Source organism: Crocodylus siamensis, chromosome 15 (genome assembly GCF_052110815.1).
Source record: "Crocodylus siamensis isolate JL-2025a chromosome 15, ASM5211081v1, whole genome shotgun sequence".
NCBI lineage: Eukaryota > Metazoa > Chordata > Crocodylia > Crocodylidae > Crocodylus > Crocodylus siamensis.
This window is the reverse complement of record NC_143409.1, coordinates 25,910,009-25,933,620: the sequence shown is the minus strand read 5'-3', so window position 1 is coordinate 25,933,620 and position 23,612 is coordinate 25,910,009. Positions and strand designations below refer to the sequence as shown.

The 23,612-nt window shown below is 43.0% G+C and overlaps 2 protein-coding genes across 8 annotated transcripts in view; one reads left to right on the top strand and one right to left on the bottom strand.

The window, feature by feature from the left end:
- The window catches only part of TEX9 (testis expressed 9), a 108,436-nt gene extending 95,226 nt beyond the window's left edge, over positions 1 to 13,210 (bottom strand). The window contains exons 1-3 of one of the 5 annotated variants that reach the window (XM_090028361.1): positions 13,071 to 13,206; positions 5,706 to 5,835; positions 2,230 to 2,470 (exon numbers count right to left, since the gene is read on the bottom strand). The gene's annotated coding sequence lies outside the window, so the exon portion shown is untranslated. Of the gene's footprint in view, positions 1 to 2,229; positions 2,471 to 4,856; positions 4,968 to 5,045; positions 5,368 to 5,705; positions 5,836 to 13,070 lie in introns of those variants that run through there. The other 4 variants (XM_090028357.1, XM_090028363.1, XM_090028362.1 and 1 more) reach the window with 4 other exon arrangements.
- The window catches only part of RFX7 (regulatory factor X7), an 83,270-nt gene continuing 72,785 nt past the window's right edge, over positions 13,128 to 23,612 (top strand). For 2 of the 3 annotated variants that reach the window (XM_090028355.1, XM_090028354.1), the window contains exon 1: positions 13,128 to 13,261. In XM_090028355.1, the coding sequence (XP_089884481.1) occupies positions 13,128 to 13,261 (134 nt within the window). The remainder of the gene's footprint in view (positions 13,262 to 23,612) is intronic. The other variant, XM_090028356.1, reaches the window with a different exon arrangement.

The following is a 23,612-nucleotide window of genomic DNA, read 5'->3' as shown; positions in this document are numbered from 1 at the left end:
TAGGAATTAAGAGGGGCTGAGAAAGTGAAATCTGGCAAGAGGCTAGGTTGGGGTCAGCAAGCAGGAAGTGAAGTCAACACTTGGCAGGTTGGAGGCAAGTTTTAGCCCTATTGGTCAAGGTTTTGAGGAAACACTGGGCTGGCACTTGCATTCAGTCTGCTCTATACCTTTTTTGGCCGATTCTAAGGAATAGGTGTGCTTGTGTAGGGACAGCGTTTTATGGGCCGCTGTTACACAATGGGTAAGTATGGTCACACAGGTATGCTGGCTCCTAGGTAATTGTTCATCATCGGTATGACTGAGAGTTGCATCTATTTTATAACAGGGCTATAAGTAAGGAGAAGGCAAGGCTGTCTCCAGGATTGTATTGTTTATTGGAACTAGCTCAGAATCTGTGAAGGGATTTCCAGTCTCCTCCATTGTGGTTTTATGTATGAATGTGTCTGTGTCACAATTAGAAACACTCAAAGCTGTAGCTAAGAAAAAAAGCAATGGTACTATCATGGGCAGTCAAACATTGTAGCTGAAAGGGACAATTTCAAGGAAACTAGGCCAAAAACCTGACCTATTTTAAGACACAGCAATCTGTTCTTTTTAAAAATCATTCACACTTCATTGAGTCTCTTTCTTTTATACCATACACAAAATCATACAATAGTAACATTCAGAATTCTCCTACCTCCTCACCAACTTCTCTGCATATAGTGTAAGGTGCAAGTATCCCAGATTAATGACTACTTAATTTTTCCTCTTCATTGATATCAAAACATTGAAATAATGCTTAAAACAATTAAATGGGTGAATGGAACTAAGTAGAACTAGGACAGTAATATGCTACCTACACTGGACTGCTTCCCCTGTTAGAATCCTAAACAATCTGTATAGCCCAGCATAAATCAGAAAGAGCTTCACTCAGTCCACAAAAGACTTACTATCCTTTAAGGATGCTAGCTTCAAGGAAGTCTCATATCTAGAGTTTAAAGATTGGAGAGAGACATATTCTTCAGTTATGTTGTTATTGGAAATCTGGCTGTGAAACTCTATTTACTTTATGCTGGACTTTAGCCAGAGGAGGCCTGGTTTCAGCAGATGGTCATGGAGTGGAGGCCAGACACTTCCTGCTGTGGACTGACTAGGCATCTATAGTGCCATTCTTGTGAGCAGACAGCACACAGGGCCGTTTTAATCAACAAGCCTACATAGAAGGTGTAGTAGCTTCTGGCAGAACTGTTTTGAAGAGGTAATCAGGTGAAGCTGCTATAGCAGCAAAGCAGCTATGTGGGCAAAGGTATCTTGAAAATTAGTATATTTAGCCAGAAGGGGAGCACCACAAAGGAGTGATACTTGGTGGACTCTTTAGGAAGAGAGAGGGGCTGACATGTTGGCCAAGGAAAACTGGAGCTGTGAAAAGAGATGCTTAAAGAATAGTACAGTTGTTGCAAAATCACACTGACTGTAGCTCTTCCTGACACAGTACTTCAGTTTTGCACTGGGGTACAATCTAAAACTACAAGAGAAATGCACACAGTTCTAGGGCTTGTCAGATATTGGTGTGTTACAACACATACTTTCAGACACAAACTAAAGAATGTATAAGTATGCAGGTAGCCTTTTTCTTTCCACTCATTCTTGCTAGCACTCTGAGAAAAGGGATCAGGAAAATGTTGCTATCCTGATATTAGATTTTCAAGATACTTCCTGCTCATAAAGGCCAAGTGCTTCAACTGCAAAGCCATATGTAGCATTAATTCAATGGAAGCCCATTTTTATGCTGGGGAGAATGCAGAGTAATTTCTCAAGAGACCACATGGTGCCTTCAAGCACTGTGAGATTCATCTGTGCATTCAAATCCTGGCTGATCCTTGTCTGTGCACCCAACAGGATTTATAACCATCTTGGGAATCTCTCACTACTAGGGAAGTGTACTGTTGGGAGGCGTTGAATTTGGGACTCAGAAGCTGGTGAGAATGGTTCTACTTGCCTGCTACTGCTGCCTGACTGATTTTAGTATGTTTTCCTGTTACGTGCTTGAGACACCTCATAATGTGGTGCCAACCTGAAAGACAAAAGGCCAGAAAGGACCATGCATATGAGAGATGAGTCATGGAGGCTGCTGATCCAGCATAAATCATAATAGGAAGCTTGCCAACCTCTTTATCTGAAGGAAAAAAACTCCCATGGGCTGTTGCAACAGTGAAGGGTGCACAACATATTGGAAACCCACCTTACCTTGTTTCAGAGGCCTTTAAGTCTACTGCTTGGGGTTGTGAAGGAGGAAAGCAAGGAAAAAGCTGAACTTCCACACAGGAGACGTGTGCTTATTTCTTCATCACAAGCTCTGAATTTCATGGAACGCTGCACAAATGGGCCTCTGGACCAGCACAAAAGGACATGGAGTTTTGTACAGGGGTCTGATCATGAGGAGTTCTTTGAAGGACCCATCTCCAATAATAAGAAAGAGTAAGCAGCACTGAAATTGGAAGGATATCACTGAGGTTACATCCTGATTTGGTTAAACATCATTATTAACCCTTGGCTTCTAATCATTTATTTCCTAAGACTTCTATCATAAAGTTTACACAAGGACCCTTTTTGGCCTAGGTCTTCATGATCTACAGTCCCCTCATGGGCAGTGCCTTTTCCCCCCACTGACTGTGAAGACCATTATGTAATATGTTATGGACACTATAGCTAGAAGTTTTTCAAACAATAATCAAGCCCAAGTAAAATTATACAGAACAAGGGATATATTATGCAGGAGACCTGAGTCTGCCTCCAAAATTAAAGCAATTAAAATAAATTGCAACACTGAAGAGCCAAGATACCTCTTCTTGTGAAGCTAATGTTATCACCTTTGCTTAGAGAAAAGTACATAATCTATACTAGTGGGGGGCAGCCTTTTTGGCAGTCATACCGAATGGTAAGCCCTTCACTGTTCAAGTGCCATTCCAATCCCCTTCCTTGGCCCATTAGCTGCTCTGCTTTCTGCTCCTTGTCCTTTGCTTCCTGCCTGACTTGTTCTTTTGTTTTCTGCTCCCTGCCCTGTACTCCCTGCCCATTTCGCTGCTCTGCTTTCTGCTCCCTGCCTCATCTGATGCTTTGTTTTCTGTTTCCTCCCCTGTGTTCTCTGCTCAATCTGCTGCTCTGTTTTTGGCTCCCTGCCCTATCTGCTACTATGCTGCCTGTCCCCTCCACAGTCTGTCATGTGCCTCACAGAGGCTGTCTGTGTCATAGGTTGGGCACACCTGATCTATACATTACTTTAGGAAGATCCCATATTTCCCATCTGATCTACCATCTAGGTCTCAGGGCAAGCTAACCCCAGAGTTTGAGTGAGCTTAATTCACCTTGCCTTGCTTCACATAATCATTTATTCTTGCACAACATGAATGCATAATTCTAGTTTGATACCATTGGAAAACCACTCCATACATGAAATATATTACTATATAAGGGGTTTCACTTGCTTTATGGTGTACATGCATTCCTGGAAAATGGCACATAACTCAAGTTTGCATAAAGGAAACTCACTTTCCAGTGTAACAAATAGGGATGTTCCAAGACCTTGACTGTACTGACCCCCAGACCCATTTTTACCACTTTTACAAGACAATTCTAGTACTCACTAACAGCAGACAGTACACACAAACACAGGGTGGTAGTGAATGTTACCATAATGGGAATAGCAACGACAGAAACATGTGTCGCAGATGAGTGAGGAGCATGGATCCACACAGGAGACTATATTTTGGTGCACATCACTCCCACAATGTACTGCACAAAGCAGCTGACTGCAGGCTTCCACCACACCGATTGCATAAAAGTGAATTTACCTTGTTTATAGCAAATTTTTGGTATAAGAAGGGTCATTGCATAAGAGCGAATTCACACATACAGAACCCATATAAAGTGAGGGAAACCTGTAAGTGGTGAGGCAGTAAAGAATCATGGCAATTGAGTATACTTGCTGTATGTTTCTATAGCTATTCAGATTGCTAAAAACCACTCTTCCTTAGCTGGAGATAAGAGGTAGGATCCTGACCAATCACTGGTGGGCCCACTTAAAACTAGGGGTACACCACTAGAGATTTTGGGGGGTGATACCAATAGCTGATATTTAAGGAGACATATGGGCGAATACCAATTTGATTTCCAATACAGCTGCCTCCGGCTTGTAAGCCTGGTGTGGTGGAAGGGGGAGAGAAGGGGCATGGTGGGGGGGTGACGTGCATCAACGCAGCCTGCAGTGAGGAAGTGGGTAGGGGCAGGGGCAGGCACTGCCCGGGGGGTGGAACCACAGTTCATGGCCAGGGTGGGGTGGCTCCTGCTGCTGCTTGCACCCTGGGAGGGCATGGCGGGGAACATGTGTCCCCACATCTGGGTGGCATGGACTTCAGCCGGTGCTGTGTGAGGCTCTTCTTGGCCGGGGGGGGGCCCTGGGCTCAGAGAGGGCTCCGGCAGTTCTGGAGGATGCTGCATCCACCTCAAATTTCGCTGCCACTCCACTCCCAGCACCGCTGCCACCAGCCACCGAGTGCAGCCCCAGTTCTTCCTGGCACATGGGTGGAGGTGAGGCATTGAGCCAGGGCTGCACTGGGTGGCTGGCGGTGGTGGCATTGGGAGTGGAATGGCAGCAAAATTTGGGATGGATGCAGCATCCTCCCAGGACCACCAGCGCCTGCTCCATGCCCAGCTTCCACACTGCTAGCTGTGCGCCTCACTGCTTGAGTGCTGCACTGTGGCTTCGTGCAGCACAGCATTTATTGGCCAAATTATTGGCCCAATATCTGATACAGCCAGTTTTCTTTATATTGGTACTGATCCAATATCAAACCAATGTATCAGTGCATCCCTACTTAAAACAGGAGATTTTTATAGTGCATGTAGTCTCAGTTGTCAGGTAGTTATGCTGTGTCCTCTTCTGTGGGCCCAGCTTCTACTGGGACCAAACAAATCTCTGTCAGGACCTGTTGAGAAAGGAATCCTGTGAGCCTTTAGAATTCAAATACTAAATATTTCCACTATTCTAACTGACTTGAGTGTACCTTAATTTCTCCCAGCTCTTGGCATGACTTGCACTTGAAAGCTCTCCGGGTAAGCCAGGCACTTTAATTAGTACATAATTGAAAACATCAGTACTGCTGGACCAACTAAGCTTGGTGAGGTTATTTATCAGTTATCATATCTTCATATCGCTAGTGCTGCTGCTGGGTTGTGATCCCTGATGATGGAAACTCATTGGAAAGGCATCACAATGGAGTTTGTTGAGGCAGCATTTAAAGCTCGTGGAAGGGGCTTTTTCTAGATGGATTTTAAAGTCAGGCTTGCTGATGGTATTGGCTTGTTCCTATTATGAGAATAAAGAATCTGGAAGTAGTTCTTTTTACACAAACAGTTCTGCATCCTTCCATGTTATCTGCCTAGTGGAATAAAAGGCAGAGAGTTTTTTCTTTTAAAAACATCAGACAATATATTCCCAAATGTAATTGTCAAAGACATTTCATATTAAGGACAAAAACCAAAGTGGCATCAAGATACATTAGAAAAAATCCTGGAATACAGGCTACATTGTTTTTAAACACACAAGTTTTCCTTGCAGAAGGGGTTTTGGGAGATAGATCTTAAGCTATAAAAACGGAAGAAAAATCAACTTAATTAAAAACTTTGAACCAACCTAGCAAAATGGGTGGTTAACTCCTACCTACCTCCAAGACCTCTCAGTGGAGTTGTCCTCCATCAGACAGCTGGTCCTTTCTTATCTCAAAACATCTAATCTTGTGCTCGTGCCTGACTTCACTGTGAAGGTCATCCACTAGTGAATACCTGTGCCCCGTCCTGTAGAATCTGAGACTTGTGAGTTGGAAGAGATGACAAGATCTTTAGAACTAGTGATTTTACAGCAGCTTTTAGATTAGTGATACAATACTCTACACAAGGGGAGACATGTTGCTAACCATGTTAATGTTACAATTCCTTAAATGAGCTCTTGTCCTCAAAATAGGCATGAGAATGTTTGGGAATGTGACTAAATTACAGTAAGAAGTTTCTTTGGACTGACAGAGGGGTCAAATGTGTCAATGTTTTATTTATGGTCATAACTTCAATCTTATTTTTTGTAATATTTATATGTACAGAGCAGAAAAGAATAATACCCAAATCCTGTATATACTTACACTTCTCATGTGCTTAAATATAAGGTTGTGCATAAGCATCTGTAGGACTGTGACCTAAAACATTAAACCACCCTATGAGGGATACTTGGCTTAAGGTCCATTTTAAATGTTTTTATATTGAGCAGTCTAGATGCCTTAATGCATGCACCAGACTAGGCAAGTCGATGCACTTAAGCACACAAGCTGTGACACATAGCTGGAGACTGTCCTCAGGTAGATGTTGCCAGAAGGCACTGAAATGAACTCTCAAGCCTAAAGTCCCCCTTTGGCCAGTTCACCTCAGTTCAGGTTTTCTCTGGTTCCTTTCACAGCTGTTAAATAAATCCCTAGCTATGTCTTTAGGTTAATTATGTTGGCACAAACTCCTCCTTATTTCATAAGATTTATCATGGGCCTACTTTCCCACTGTCTTAGACCTCATGGAATTGTTTATACTTTCACAAAGTAGTACAAAAGGTTACTCTTCTGTTATATAGTGTCTTACACCCACTATACTGGTGTAAATAACGACAAGAGGTGCAAGGAATGGAGAGACAAGCTCAGGGTCTTTGTCATATATTAGTCAGCCAGGCTGGCCCTATGTATGTTGTCTTTAAAGCCAATGATTTTTTATGCAGTGACCTAAGCATAAATCAGTTTGGGCCAGATTCCATTCTTGGTTATATTACTGCAGCTTCAGAAATTATTTCATTGAAATAATTTGCACTGGTGTTAATGAAAGCAGAGTTTGACCCTATTATAGTGCACTTCTCATTAGCAAGAAAATATAATTGGGTATGCTCAACACCTCTAAAAATCAAAGACACTTAGTTAAGTGTCTAAATATGGATACAGGTATCTACCTCTAGGCAACCAAATCTGAAAACATTGCTTCTGCTGCATACCTTTCTTTAACTAAAGAACATTTTTCAGCCTCTTAGGTAGTAGGATATATAGATGTAGGGCTTTCTGCTTTCTTAGTGTTGTAAGTCATGGATTCATAGATTGTAAGGCCAGAAGGGACCTCAGAAGATCATTAGGTCTAGCCACCTGCACCAAGCAGGAAAGACAACTGGTGGTCAGGTGACCCCATCAACGATTTGGATGTGGGGATGATAAATAAAGATGTTGAAAAGTAGTGGACCAAGCACCCCTGAGGAACACTGCTATCCACTTCTCACCAGGATGACACAGATCTGTTCACTACGACCCTCTGGGTCCTATCCTGCAGCCAGTGCCTCACTGATCTGACTTTCTCAGAGTTAAGCTCACAATCCTCTAATTTTCTTATGAGGACATCATGGGATACAAGATCAAAGGCCTTTTGGACGTTTAGGTATACAATGCCAACCTGCTCTCTTGTGTCCAGGTGGCAAGTTACCTGGTCATAAAAGGAGATGAGGTTGGTAAGGCAAGGCCTGTCCACAACAAAGCCATGCTGACTGTCATTCAGAATCTTACTTTCTGCAAGCTTATTGAAGATAGATAACTTGATGAACTTTTCTAGGATTTTCCCTAGGATGGAAGTTAGGCTGATTGGCCTATAGTTACCTGGGTCCTCCCTCCTGCCCTTCTTGTGGATGGGCACAACACTGGCCCTCTTCTATTCCTCAGGGACTTCTCCAGAGTGCTACAAATTATGGAAGAGTTTTGCCAGGGGTTCTGCAATGACTTTGGCCAGCTCCTTCAGCACTCTCAGATGAAGATCCTCTGGTCCTGCTGACTTGTATATGTCTAATTTTATTAATTGGTCATATACCAACTCTATGACAACAGTAGGAAGGCGATTATTCCTACCGTGCTCATCCTCTACTCTACCTGGCATGGTTTTCCCTTGGTCTGGTGAAAGGCAGAGGCCAAGTAGTCATTCAGGAGTTCAGCTTTCTCCTGGGCGCCAGTAATATGCTCTCCTAAGTTGTTGAGCAATGGTCCCACACTCCCATTTGTTTTCCTCCTGTTCCCTATGTACCTAAAGAAGGACTTCTTGTTGTCCTTGATTCTCATTGCTAATTTAAGTTCAGTCTGTTCCATGCAAATGCGGGCCAAATCAGACTTCTTTGTTATTGAATGCCCTGTGAATTTATTTCTAAGTTCTGCTGTGTTATTTCAAGATGTTCCCTGTCTCACAAAAATAGTTTGTTCAACTTATGAATAACTTCTGCAAATCAGTCAGTCAGTTTGGAATAGGTCTACAGTGCCTTATTGCAGTCACATTGTTAGTTCCCTCATGCAGACACTTTCCTTCACCCATGGTCTGATAATGCAAGGTAGTGGACACCAACTACTAGTGACTTCTGTGGGAGGATAGTATGCCTGGGACCTCTCAGGATCAGTTTGAAAAAGTATTTTTCTTTCTCTATAATGAAAGGCCTGAACGGGAATTATCTTTTCTTATACTTGTTGGTCAGCCATCACAATAGGACCCTGATCTCTGCTGAGCCTTGTGGTATCACTGTCACATACATAAGAGTCCATTTCCAAGCTGGTGATGAGGTTACAATGTCCAAGCTTTTCCCACAATTAAAAAAGTTAAAAATATACTTAAACCGAGAAGAAAAAAGAAAAGGTAAGATTAGGCCTAAGGTGTAAGAGTTCAGCCATGGTCTTTATTAGGTCCAGGAAACCATCTGTGTCTCAGAAAGGTGTCATGCCTGCTGTCAGGTCCTAATGCAATTATAAATCCCTCCACCTTAAAGATAAATACAGTAATGATTTTGGGATTGTGAGAGAGGGGGTTATTTGCTATGTTAGAGTGGAAAATGGCTACAATGCAGTCATTCCTGATGCAACTGAAATATAGTTTGTCCTCCTGCTGTAGATAGGACTGCAACTTAATAGTAGCATATTCTGAAATGAGAGTTTTGGCTCCATTTACTTTAGGACAGGTGTGGGCAATTATTTTGTGTGGAGGGCCGCTTACTGAGTTTTGGCAAGCCATCGAGAGCCGCATGACAAGCAGCTAGGGGCAGATAAATATTAATTTTCTAATTTTTTTAGGGGCCCTGCAGGCCAGATAGAATGGCCTAGTTGGGCTGCATCCAGCCCACAGCCTACATTTTGACCATCCCTGGTTTAGGACACAGTGTTGAAAAGAACTGATTCTGTCTACATTTGGTAGACTGAGGCGAGTAATAATTATATAGGAAAAGCCCCCCAAGCATGGGAGATTTTCCAAAGTAGATGTAAATTAATTTCTTTTTGCTGCTACATGATGCCAATATGTGTGTAGGAGTATGTGATTACTGCTGAATTCTTGGAGCGATAGGAGAGAGAACTAAATTTGCAAGGGATGAAAATGACCAGGTTTTCTACTCTCAAAAACAACTAACTTGCTTTGTATGTTTTATTTTAGACTAAAAGTAATATGATAACATTTCATACATCTGAAATACTGTTATTTTTTCTGATTTATTATATTGATCCATCATTATGCAAACATTTAAGAATTTGATTAAGTTTACTGTAATGGGTAATTGTATCAGGTTCAGTGGAATGATTCACTATGATACAATTACAAGGTTTCAAGATCAAGGCTATAGGTAGGCTGTTCAAACTTGATGTACTCATTGGATCATGTTGGATCACATTCTGCTCTCAGATAAATATGAGCATTCTCAACTGTTGACAGCAGGCCTTGCCTTACTTAGATCAACATATAAACTGCCATAAAGCTAGAAAGTATTCCCAGGTATATACATCTTGGTCTTATTACAACAGTTCATAATGCACATTAATAGTCTTGTTGCAAAAAAGGCTTGGCATTTCAGGACTTTAAATTTAGCACTTTCAAGATTGAGTGACCTTTTTAACTGTTCCTGTTTACAGATGCTACTTGCATTCTTCTTCCCCATTCCTGAAGTCCTTGGGGAGGCTCTTAAAAAATTTCCAATTCGGGGGGGGGGAGGGGTGTGTGTGTGTGTGTGTGTGTAAACAGGAATGAAAGAGCTTCACTGTTTGGACAAGGTTTTTATAAACAAAACCTAGGCCACAGGTTACTGTCTGAACACCATGCAAAGCTCTTTCCATCTATGCCACCTCCTGAACCAGAAGTAGTGCTGGAGGAGTGCCAGAAGGCCTGTTTCTCAGCAGATCTTTTTGGGGCTTGTTTATAGCAGCTAACAAATCTCTATCCCCTAAAGCTGGCAGAGGGGCAGTGTGTATATAGGCCTAATTATTTGTTGTTATAAACATAAAAATATAAATGTTATTATAAAAATGTAAATCGCAAATATATTTATTTGTAAAAAATGAATTATTAGCTCTCATTAGGCCTACGTTTCTCACGATGAAATTGGGCAATGTTGTCACTCACTTCTTACATATAAAAGGAAAAACAAAGATGTCTTCAGCTGTGACCCAAACTGTTACTGTCACCCCTCTTTCTCCCTTAGAGATCTTTCCTGCCTGTGTTACCATAATTTTTTGTAGCATGTCTGAAAATAGACTGAACCTGCAGTCAGATCTGTATGGATGGGCTTTGGCAAGTACAGATTAAAAACAGTATACAGCCCCCAAGTAAATGGGGCTGCACACAGGTGGATCTGGCTGGACACTTCTTGCCTGGGGAAGGAGACAAAATAGGTCTAAGATACCACATGTTGATCTGAGTTGTACCCTTGGTTTGTAAGCTCTTTAGGAGTGGGGTCCCTTGACTTGATTACTTACTCCTTCTGAGACGCACTGCAGGCAGGAATGGGAAGAGAGGGGAAAGGGACATTTAAATCACCTTTGTGCCTCTTATATTTTGGTGCGTCAGAGGCACATCCAGGCAGTGCAGTGAACTGAATCAGCCTAAAGGCTCCTTTGACTGATATCCATACTGCTTCTAGTCCCCTGGTAGGTCAAAAAAGTGGGAGTGTTGCATTACTTCGGTTCTGGCACAGAATTTGCCTGGGGAGCTACAGTGGAAGGCATCACTGAGATATTTAATTGGTTCTAAACTAGAGAGGAAGTCTGGGGGTAAGGCTCAGGGGACAGGGCTTATAGACATGGCAGCAGGAAAGAATCAAACCTTTTGTAAGGCTTCTTGTACCCACAAGTGATGTAAAGGAATATCATGTAAAGGGCAATTTTTAAAATATTGTTTCATAAACACAAATTCATATTGCCTGATTTTTTTTGGAAAAAGTGAGAATATACAGCTGATTTTAAAGCAAGTAAAGGTTTCCCTTGCTTTATGTGGGTTCTGTAGGTGTGAATTTGCTCTTATGTGATGACCCTTTTTATATAGAAAAATCGTTATATGCGAGGTAAATTCACGCTGATGCGATTGGTGTGGTGGAAGCCCGCGGTCAGCTGCTTTGTGCAGTTCATTGTGGGAATGACTTGCACCAAAATATAGTCTTCTGTGTGGATCTCTGCCCCTCCTCACTTGGTGTCTGTGACACGTGTTTCTGTAGCTGCCATCCCCATTATGGTAATGTTCACTACCACCCTGTGCTTGTGTGTACTGTCTGCTGTTGGTGAGTACCAAAATTGTCTTGTAGAAGTGGTAAAAATGGGTCTGGGGGTCAGTACAGTCAAGGTCTTGGAACATATCCCTATTTGTTACATTGTAAAGTGGGTTTCCTTTATGTGAATTCAAGTGATGCACCGTTTTCCAGGAACGCATGTATAGTATAAAGCAAGGGAAACCTGTATCATGAACACAGGCAACTTGAACAAGGTGCAGGGCCCAAGACAAATCAGCCCATGTGTGGCTTCACTTCTGCTCCGATCCCACAGGCCCTGGACCCGAGGAAGCTGCTGCTGCTGCTGCCGCGGTGTCAGCAGCAGTGGGGAGGGGTTGTGAGCATCCGGGTACAGAGCCACTGCTCCGCCCGGCTCCACAGGGACCCCAAAGTGCGGGGTCAAGGGCAGTTGCTCTGATTTGCCCCCTGCCCAGGGATGGCCCTGATCATGAAAAAACACTTATCGTTACATGCTAATAACCTGTGATAGAGACCTTCGATCTTGATAGTGTGTACAGCTTACAGCTTATGTATGTATCCATGCATGACTGCATTTTAGGGTTGTGCAACCTCAGCTACTTGTACCCATCATCCTCATGCATGCGCCTGTATTGTCTTGGTGCCAGGTGTTGTGCCTCATGCTGCCAGCAGCTGTGAAGGTGGTGGGGCTATGAGTATTTGGTAAACACCAGGCTAAACCAGAAGCATTTGGGGATAAGGGCCCTAGGCCCTAATCCTGTCTGGTCTATGCTGGTGGACTCCCACAGCTCTTGCACGACCAGGGTGAAAGCTCCGGGGGCTCTGAGGCCTGTTCTCGCCATGTCTCTGTAAGAGGCCGGCAGCTCTGCTAAGGAGGATAAACAATAAACAACCCGGCTCCCCCGACCCAAGGGCCGTTTGTGAGGGGCGCTGGAGGGTTCAGAGCCACCCTCACCCCCTGCCAGAGCCTCGAGACACCTCCATGGCCACTGGGCAACGCCGCAGCCCTGCAAAATAATGAAATATTTAAGCAGCCCGAGGGAGCCTGCATGCAGCCCGGCCTGCGCGGGGAAGGCGCTGCCGGCGCTGTTGCTGAGCAGTAAAGTCGGTGTCCCCGCGTCCCCCACCGGGCCCGGCCCGGCCCGGCCCGGCCCGTGTTGTTGGTGCGCACAGCACAGGGCGGCACTGAGCCTGCGCGCGGCGCCCGTGACTGGCGAGGCGGCGGCGGCGGCAGACAAGTCGCGGCGGCGCCGCGCGGGTTGCTCTCGGCTGCAGCGGGGCCAGGTGCCGGCGGGCCGGGCCGGGCCGGGCCGGGCCGGGGGCGGGCCGGGGCGGGGCGCGGAGAGACCCCGGCGGGGCGGCCGCAGGCGGCGCCGCGATGCGCCTGCCGCTCGGGAAGGCTCCCCATCCCCCGGCGTAGCGGCGGTGGCGGGACCTGGCTCGGCTTCTCCCCGTGATGTCCCCCGGGCAGCAGGGAAAGGCGACTTACTCGAGGTCCGGGGGAAAGGCCTAGTGTCTCCAGCGCTGCGCCCGCGCCCCTCCAGCGATGATGGCAGAGGAGCAGCAAGCGGAGCCGCCGCCGCCGCTGCCCGGCCCCGGGGGGACACTGCCAACCCTGGTGCCCGGGCTGCAGGGGGCAGAGGCCAGCGCCTTGCAACACAAAATCAAGAACTCCATCTGGTAAGAGCAGCCTCCATTGCCGGCCGCGGGCCCCGAGCCCTGCCTGCCTCCTGCCTGCGCCGCATGTGCCTGTCCACAGCCTGCTGCCTGTTTACTTCGTGCTGTTTGGGGTTTGGGGGGGGAGGGAGTTGGGCGGTATGATTTCATGTGCACGCCTGGCTCCGCTGGGCCACAATCCGTGTGCAAGCGGCTCGTGGAGCTGCAGAAAAACAAGTGGTTGAAAAACGTATGGGGATCCCGAGTACTCGGTGCATTTCAAAGGAAGAACATGGGGCGATAAGTTGCATGATGGTGTGTGCGTGCGTATGTGTGTGCGTGTGTCGGGGTGGGGGATGGGGAATGGAAAATGTGTTTACTTGGCTTTGCAGGCAGGCAGACACACACACACACCCTGCACCACCGCGCACACGACCCCCCCCAGCCCTGTTGTGAATCGAGACCAAGCAGCCCATCATACATAACCATATTTAATATGCAGTGCAAAACCTGCTCGGCTCCGAGAGCAGTTACCTTCCCTAGATTGATTTTATTGTTTTGGGGTTTTTTTTCAGTGTTTATTCAGGATGAGAAATCATCCTTGAAAGGTTTTTCTGCATTTCCTGTGCAGAATATTCTTGTTAGAAATGCAGTGCCACATATGTGTGCGTGTAAATGTGCATGTGTGTTTATCTACACATGCACAGGTGTGTGTCTTCCCCCTCCCCCCCTTATTCAGAGGGTAGCAGCATTTTTTCCCCCCCAGGAATAATATACAGTGGGGTGTGTTTGAGGGTTTGGCCATGTTATGTGTTGTATATTAATTTGTATCCCAAGATAATAATTATGGTGCATCTGTGTTTAAAATGATATCATCTTGCTTGCTTAAGCTATTTTTAATAATTGAATGTATTGTATAGTTTTATGCTTATTAAGCCCAGTTTTGCTATCTCTATTAGACCTATGCCCACTAATACAAAGTAATAATGCAACAAGGAAAATATATAGAGTATGTGTGTATATATAGTAAGTGTTACAGTTATAATGATCCTATTATACACCTCTATTTCCATGGATTTGCAGTCTAGCAATTGACATGTGATTGGGCTGTTACTTGGTATGGTGATATGCAAGTTTCTTTGTAACAATCTAGTTTCATTGCAGATTTTTAAAGAAAACAATCCCATAATAAATCCACATTCTTCTGAACTTGTATGCCTGTTTTAAGGCGGTGGGCATGAAGGGTAGGTTAGTTGAGTTTAGTTTGTCCTGCAAATGAAAAATTACTTTATTCTTGAAAAAGAAACAATGTGAAGGCCTGGCACCTGCAATGAATATGTGGCTTTTGGTGTATGTAAAAGCATTGTTTAGATCTAATTTAATGCTTTGAATATTGGGAATTGTGTATGTACAGTAATCCTTTCCTCCCACATTACCCATATTATGGATATCTAATAAACAATGGATTGACCTGGTGTTTATACTGCTTTGTACTATGGTTAGCATTCATGGTATGCAGAGTTAATGTGGAATTAAAAAGAAAACCAAAATACATTACACACACTGTTGAGGGAGAGGAGTATTATGAAGTGTAACTTTTAATTTCCTAGCTTTTTCATTTTTAAAAAACATTAAGCAGTAAATCACAATTCTCTGTCCTTAATCCACAAACAGTGGCTTTTGTTTAGTGTTTTTGTGTGCAATGAGGTGACTTAGGGAGGGAATATTAGCTATTGAATTTCCTGGCTGTGTAGTTTATCTTCAGGTTGTTTTGATTTATAATAGGTTAGGTGGTACACATTTTTACATTTTCTTCCTTTCCCAGCAACATGATATTTGGAAACCAGCTTCTCAGACAGCATGTTTATATTGCATTCAGATTGGGTATCATGTCCAAGTTGAAGACAAAATGGCTACTAAGTAAAAATCTCTCCTTTAATAAGAACATGCCTTTAAAAAAAAAAAAAAAGACTCTTGGGGATTACATGATTATATTCAAAGATACTTTGGTTCAGCTAGTGAGAGGATTTTGAATAAATAACCTTCCTTCCTTTTCAATACAAAATAACTTCTAATAGTTTTACCAAAAATTAATTTCTAGACAAGTGCAAAGTATGTGAACTAGTACTGCTGAAACCTCTGCCAGTATAGTTGTCTCATCTTCCAGTATAACAGGTAGAATTTGTGGATAGTTGATTAGCCATCCTTCATAGCCACATGACCTTTACTACTTGGCTATCCTGGACAGGTCTGAAACTTGTTCCAGATAGTATCAGTTCCTTGCACATTATAGTATGGATAATAGTAAAACAACTTATTTTACAGTGCAGTTGTACTTCAGTATTTTAAAATGTTTTTAGTGTTTGTTTACCTACCTTTTAGAAAGTCCATGTGTTTCTCTATTGTTGTATTATTGGTAAACAGTATTCATATGAATGTCTAATTCCATAATATTGGCTGGTGTCTTAGTGCAAATATAATTACTCTCATTAGCCAGAAAGGGTAAGAAAGCTGTCCAAGAGAAATCATACATACTCTACTTGCAGGGAACACTGGAAAATGTATTCAGTCCCTGCTTCCAACTCAAGACTTAGTAGTATGTATGGAAGGTGCAGTGTATTGGCCATAAATATACTATAAGCGATTCTTGAGAAAATGCCAAATTGACAGTATTCTGTGTTTAGACATAACTGACTTAGAAGTTGCTGAGACTGTTTTCTCCTAAATATGTTTTGGAGGTTTGGTGTGTATGTTAATTCCTGACTTCTCTCTCAAAATAGGTAAATTTTTAGATTAGTATTTATCAGTATTTTCTTAACTGATATTTTTCCCCCTTCCCACACATGGTTTTGTGGATATTGTAGATGGACATTTTTAGTTTATAAAAAGTGTTTTTAGTCTGCAAAATGTATTGTCAGTGAAAATAGTGTAGCAATATATAGCAGCTATTGAAATACTGGACTTGTGGATCACAAACAAGTCTGTGCTTGTCCTTCTCCTGTACAGATGAATATAAATATAGTATGTGATGTAGGCCTCTAGCAGGACAATGAGTTATTCATAATCTCAGCTCATAGTTAATTTATTCTGTTTATTAAATTTAAAATGCAGACTGACAAAAGAAGTAGCTCTACTGTAGTTTCAAGCATGTAGTGTCTCTTTAAAATCATGCAGTGTTTTCATAATTTAAGTTGAGGGCATGGTCAGTGTGCATACTGAAGACTTTCAAATGTATTTAACAGGATTCAAGTTAAAAATTTTAATTGCATTTTAAATGTCTATTGGTGGAAATAGAGAATTTCTCTAGTATGTTTACAATGATCTTGAAGCATTGTCCATATACAGATGTGTTGGATAGACAGAGCTATTTAACTTGTGTCTGATTAAAAACAGATTAATGGTTCAGTGTTGCCTGCTACAGTTTTTTTCCCCCCCCCAAATGACCCCCTTGAACAAGCCCACTGAAGTGTTCTTTGTTTTTATTTTGTGTTACATGTATAACTTACTCTGACAGTTGGATATATTCTTACAGTGCTGATGAAAAGGACAAAAATAATATTAGACTTTTTCCCATTGATGGATTAGAAGTCTAGACTAGAAAGAACATGTCTTTGCAGATCCTAAACTGTCTGATTAAATGTCCGTTTGGGCAGGTTTGTAAATTGTCTTACTCTTCACTGGACATTGGGCCTTAATCTGCCTACTTTTATTTCTCTTTAGAGTCATTAACACTTTAATATTTTTTTGTGTCCAGTCACAAAAGCCAAAGGCAAGAAAACCTTACCAGTCAGCTATCTGTGTGTATAAACTAATTTCCGAGCACCTGCTGAAAATTTGAAAATGCTGTATTTTTTAAACCAGCACGGCAGCCGGTCATGGAGCAGGGCAGGGGGCGAATAGTGGCTGCTGGTCCTGGAGCAGCAGCTGAATGCAGAGCAGCAGAGCGGAGTGGTGAATGACGGTGGCAGCCACTGCATGCAAGCTTCCCCCTCTGCTTCCAGGAGGGCGGAGGGGAATGGCGGCCAGTCCTAGAGTGGTAGGGGGCAGATTTTTGGTAATTCCAGATTTATGAGGTTATACTGTATTACCAAATGTGTTTTAGTTCTAAACAAAGTTTGTGTACACAGCCAATGCCAAAGATGGAGTCCACTCGTAGTTCCATTAGATTGCAAAAGAGTATCCCTTTAGTAGAGACATCTAGAATGGTTCATACATTTAAAAAAAAAATAGTGAGTAGATATTAAGAAGTGAATTTCTGCAGCATGAACAGAGGAGACCAATATTATTTTTTTTTTTAGATAATTTCATCCTTATTTACTATCCTGTTATTGAAGTATAGATCACGTAATTTATTAATGTTAAACCTTAATGGAAATATTAATGTTTATTATTTTGCATACATAGTGATGATTATTATATGAACTACTTATTTTCTGTTGCTGTCAATTGTCTTCTAACACTTATATCTGGACTTACACTCAGTATGGGCTTAGGTTTCTTCATTCAGTCTTGATACCAGCAATTCTTTTGTTCAGTTTTTGGGGGGGTTTGTCCTTAAAGCATATGCTGTGTTTTGAATGCATGAATTCTGCCTGAGAGGTGAATGCTTTTTTCCACATCTGACATGAAACCGCATTGAGGAGTAGTAGGCAGCGTGGAGTCTAGAACACAAAGCGTTGCCTTTGCGGTGTGTTTAACCAGCTCTGGGCGTGGGCTTCTGATCAGAATTTTGTTCCTAAGTCAGTCTTCTATTTAGCAACACAGAGCTGTATGCCAAAGCTGCATGAGCTGGGCTGCTCAGTGCCAAACCTAATGTGTGTCCTAGGACCCAGTTTAACTGCCATTAAAGTGAGTAGGAGTTGAATTGGGTCCTTCTTTATTCTGGACTCTTGTTATTGTGCTAACAAACTAGGTTGGCTGATTTTTATATCACTGTTTCTCAGTGTTTTGGAAGTTCACTGCCCTTCTGGTGAATGAGATCAATCATACACTCCTGGCAACCACGCCTCCCTGTCTTAAAGTCTGTCCTGAGTAGACGTGGGTCTTTTCTGCTCCTCCTCATATAGGCAACCCCATGCTTTAGAAAATTCTGGTATGAATTTTTCTAATATTAGTATCTTCTTCCTTGTCCGTTTTAAGCAAGGAAATCGTTAGCATTTGAAGAATGAAGAGACAGTTCATACCTCAAAGCTGTTGTTTCAGCCTGTCTGCAAACTCAGGCTCAGGTACCTTTTTAACATTGTTTTTTCTGCAAGCAAGAATGTTTGGTTGTTAGGGGGTTTTTTTTGTTTTGTTTAAAAACAAAAACAAAAAAACCCGAGGCTTTTGAAAACAGTGAGAGGTTCCTTCATAGGTCTCTGCACCCTCAGCATCTCGTTCACACCTTCTCAGGGAGCGTGTTCACCTAATTATGGGGGCAAAAATATAAAAACAAATCTCTGGATTTTGTCAAATCGGGCAAAATCTTAGTGTCAAAGTAAAGTTTTTTAACAGGGTATAACAGGTTGAATGCCTTCAATTTTTTCCCATAGTCATGATATCTGTGTTTTCACTCATGTTAATATGTTAATGCTACTAATAAGTATTACAGTGAGCCAAACTTATCCCTGGTGCAAGATAGATGAATTGCGTCAAGGATTAATGGGGCCCAATATTCGGGCTGTCTATTGTGTTCTTGCTAAACTATTGATTAGATTGCTAATGACTTGGACCATCAACAGTGCAAAAACAATGCAAATGCCCTGTAAGAACATTTTAATATACTACGTAGCCCCTTGTATAGCTTTTCCAATGAGTAAGAGGATTTGTCTGTCTGGCGTTTTCCCCTCCAAACGAGGCTATCTATAAAGGTATGGGTGGAATTTTCCAAGGATTCTAATCCCCTACTTTTCATTGCATTTCCATTATATTTGGGCAGTTACATCCCTTATGTTCCTTTTGCAAATCCCAACCATAGTGTACATCCTCTGCATTTGGAAGGAGAGAGATGTAAAACAATACTTTGACGGTGTCTGCCTAGGCATGGTGTGAAGACTAGTCATTTCTGGATAGAATAAACTGCATTGCATACAAATCCTAGTGATAGTAGGGGTTTGCCTGCACAAGGAGTTTAACTTGGGCCTGCAGTTGAACTGGATTAGTTATTCCTGATAAATTCTCTGTGTGGGTGTTCCTGCTCCAGAATAAAAATTTCTTACTCCAGATTAGTTTAAAGCCATTTCAAAGCAGATTGAAATAATTTGAATACAGGCATTTCTATTCTGGATTACAAACTTCCATTCAGGGAGTTAATTAGCAAGAGCTATTTTGGAATAATTCCCTGAAGCCCCAAGAGACTATGGGACAAATGAAGGATTAAAGGGAAAACTGAATGGGAAATAAGAAGTAGGTTTTTTGGACACTAGTTTGACTGTGGTGCTGTTCTCATAGTCTCTTGTCTTTCATGACATTGAGCTGAGCTAGTTGCAGCACGGCCCAAGTGCTTTAGGTTCCCTTTCTCTAATATGTCGATATTTACTCACATTTGAAAAAGACTTTAAATAAGCAGCACTGTAAAACTGCCAGGTGTTACTGTTTGTAACTCAATTTTCCCTGGTTATGTTTCTCTGCCTTGTAGACTCTATGGTGAGACATTCCTGTCCAGCGTGTATTGCTATTTATATTATATAATGAATGCTGGCTGCAATGTGTCAACCTCATCTTTGGTATAACATCTATACTATCTGTACCATACTTAGATATTTAGTCTCCCCAGATGGGGTCTGCACCACTTATCAGTTTCCCTTTTGTGCAGCTTTAGTTGGCTATTCCATTACAGTTGGTTGATGGAGTTGACTACATCTAGCCTGTCAGAGCTAGCCAGGTCTTTATCTGTCTTGTCCTTTCTCAAGGAGACATCCCTCACAAGCCAACTAGTCTTCTAATTCTTCCCTGATTTTTACAATAGCAAGATGGATCCCTTGGCAAAGTCTGTACATTCTAAAAGCCCTCCCATCAGTAGGCCAAGTCTGCTACTCTCCCTAGGGAAACAGGCAAGCTTTGTGGCATGAATGACATTCCTTAATTAGTGCCATGTTGAAGGGGGGCGGGCAGTAAGGGAAAGTAACTTTTCCAAGCAGGGGGCAGGCACCATGGTATCCTTGGGTCAGCAAGTGTAGAAGCCAATTTGCTCCGGAGGCATTTTTACAAGGTTAGAAAATAATCTAAATAAAATGAATACTGACCTTTATATAACCTCTTGATCTCAGAGTTGAGATTTTATAAAAGATCCTGGTTCCAAGTACAGCAGAAATAACTTTACAAAACTAAGCTATTGTAAGCCTGCTCTTAAAAAGACCAGAACCATCTTGTGCAGTTTTTGTTTTGTTTTGTTTTTTTTTAAATGGTGGGATCCAATACAATTACTGGAGGGAAAAAACATATTTAAATAAAAAGCTTGGCAAAAATTAACTGCTGTTCATTTAAAATGCATAGGAGTACAGTAAATGGTTGACTTCACAGCATAAAACATACATAATCCCTTGTTTCATAAACATTTCACTTTCCGTCAAAGGAATTTTCTTTTTTTGCAACAAGTCAGACAGCGCAATAATACAGAATAGCATTTCTATTTAATTCTTAAAAAGCAAAGAATTGTCACTCGTCATGGATCTGGGTTTTCTGTTCACTACAGTAAAATACAGTAAAACCCAGGTTTTCTCAGTTTTAAGGTGAAAGGTGCCGGAAATAGTGGGTTTCCCCTTGCAGGCTGGCAGAGTTCGAGCCTGCTGGGGGGAGCAGGGGGAGGGTGGTCAGGCAGGAGGTGCCATGTTCATGAGCACATGTATACACACACGTGGGAGCCAGGCAGCCTGGAGAGCAGCTCCTTCAGGTAAGTGTGGTGAGGGACTGGGGGTGGAACTGAGGCCCCCGTAGTGAGGGAGTTGGGTGGGCCTGGGGCTACTGCCCAGTCTGGGTGGTGCTGGGTCCTGGGGCCAGAATGTGTGGCCACAGAGCCCAGGTGGGAAGTGGGACGAGGCTGTGAGTGGCTCACTGGGGATGGGGGAGGTAGCTCCCCACCACTGTGTGCATTCCTGGGGGGAGCGCCCCCAGATTTGTGCATGGGCTGGGCTGCTCACTGTGGGCCTGGGGCCCCCTGCCCAGCTGCCCGCCTCCTGGCGCTTCCACAGCCTGCTGGGGCAGCACTCGGCATGGCAGGGCTGGACGGGGAAGCTCAGTGCCACTGTTTCTGGGAGCCCTGTGCTGCCATGGCAAGGCTGCATGCCTGCTCCGCAGCAGTGGGGTAGTGGTGTGGAGGGCACCTCATGCCCCTTCTGGGAGTGTACACAGAGATGGGAAGCCATCTCGCCCCTCTCACCCACAGTGGGCAGCCTGCATCCACTTGCCCCTCCCCTCAAAATTAGCTTTGTTCCAGTCATGCCACCCATGAGGGAGGAGGAGCCTCTTTGCTGTGCTCCACAGCAGCAGCAGCTGCCGCCTCCCAGAGGGTGGCAGCTGGGGCTTGGGTGCTTCTGTGGGGGGGGGCAGGGGGGGCAGACCTGGGTCCCTGACCCCGTAGCCCTTGCAGTTGGGGGCCCTCCCTGGCATGGCTGGCAGTGGCAGGGCCCTATGGGTGGGAGTGAGGGGCAGTGGCTGGGCTGGGTGGGGCTGTGGGTAGGGAGGGGCAATGGCATGGGCAGGGCATGGGTACATCAGCTGGGGCGGGGGCTGGGAAGGACAGCCGCAGCTGAGCTTGCGTCCTGGTAAGTGAAGGGGATGGGGGAGCTCTGATTTTTCCATGATTAAAACCCCCTAAAATCAAACGTCAGAAGTAATAGGTCTTTAGAATGTATTTTATTATAGTGACTGAGGCACTGGTAGGACAGATTGCTTTAGAATCATAAAAATATCAATAAACATTGTGTTAAACCAGCCAATACCTTATATATAGTGGTGTTTAATTTTAATTGCGGATTTTGGGGTTTTTAATCAGAGAATTTGGGATTTGTGTTTTTATCAGAAAATTTGCAATTTTTAAACGGAGAAAACCAGGGACCCTTTTCATTACGTGCTGGTAACCTGTCCCCCTCCTTCTAACCACATTCTCTCTAAAGTAGCTCAGTTCTATTGGACTTGCATCTACCTGTGTAGCTTTAATAACTTTATATATGTATACAAATTTTACCGAATTGTAGGTGTATGCACACATACCTGTGTGTGTGTGTTTGTGTGTGCGCGCGCACATACCTCCGTCCCCCACCCCAAACTGAAAATTCTCCAAAATTTCTTTCCAGCTGCTGTATAATTTAATCAAAAAAAGACCCCTGCTGGCAAAGAAACCATACTATTTAAGAATGATCTGACTTGCACTGAAGCACTGCCATTATTTTTTTTGTTTTGTTTTGTTTTTTTAAAATAGATTTAAGGGGAGGATTTTTTTTATGTTTATATACAGATACCATACCTACTGTATGTTGCTTTTACATACTGGCTACTGAACTTTGTCAAATGGGACTATTTTGGGATCTGTGGGAGCTGCAGAATTCAGATAGGTATCTGAATTTGGATTTTGGTTCAAACCTAATTTTGCAATAGTTGCAAAAAGCTGCTGCAGTTGCAAAAATAGGTAGACTTGTTTTGACTTTCACAGAGGCAGCCGTTAGAATTTCAGGGCCTCCGTGCGAATGAGTGACACATGAGTCCGTATCAAACTATTTGCAACATATATTAAGATGTAGAAATGTGATAGCCCCTACAATACTTACGGACTTCTGTCTCTAACTGAAGGATAATAGAAGCTAGATCTATTCTACTATTAGTTGTGGTTTTTTTGCTGGCCTCTGAGGTGGTTGGGTAGCCATTGCATTGGTTTTATGGGATAATGTGCAGAGAGTGGATTATTGTGCTTCAATGTAGTATTTCTTGGCATAGTCCTGAGGTGGTGTAGACATGGCCTTAGAGGCTTTCAGTTTTTTGCTAATGCAAAAAGCAGCAGCACAGTGCAGTCATATTGAGTTACGCTGGTTCCCTAGAACACTTTTAGTACTATGTTGTCAGGAAGCCAGTATCCCAGTAGTACTTTTGGGTTGCATGGTATTGGTTACCCTTCTGCAGTACATCCTAGGGTGTTTATCTTGCTCTTTAACATCTTTCTTGTTTCATCCATGTCAAGGTTTAAAAGCTCTCTGAAGATACTTTCAGCAGTCTTCAGAGACTCTGGCATGTTGTGTGCGCACCTTCTTCCTTCCTTTTAAAATGGTGGTAGCATATTTAAAATAAACAGAAACTTACAAAAAAATAGATTATGATGTACCACCTTGGCAAGGGGCATTATAAGTTATACTTTAATCATTGTAAAGGCATGTATTGGGCCTGGAGTTTGTTGTTTTTTAAATAT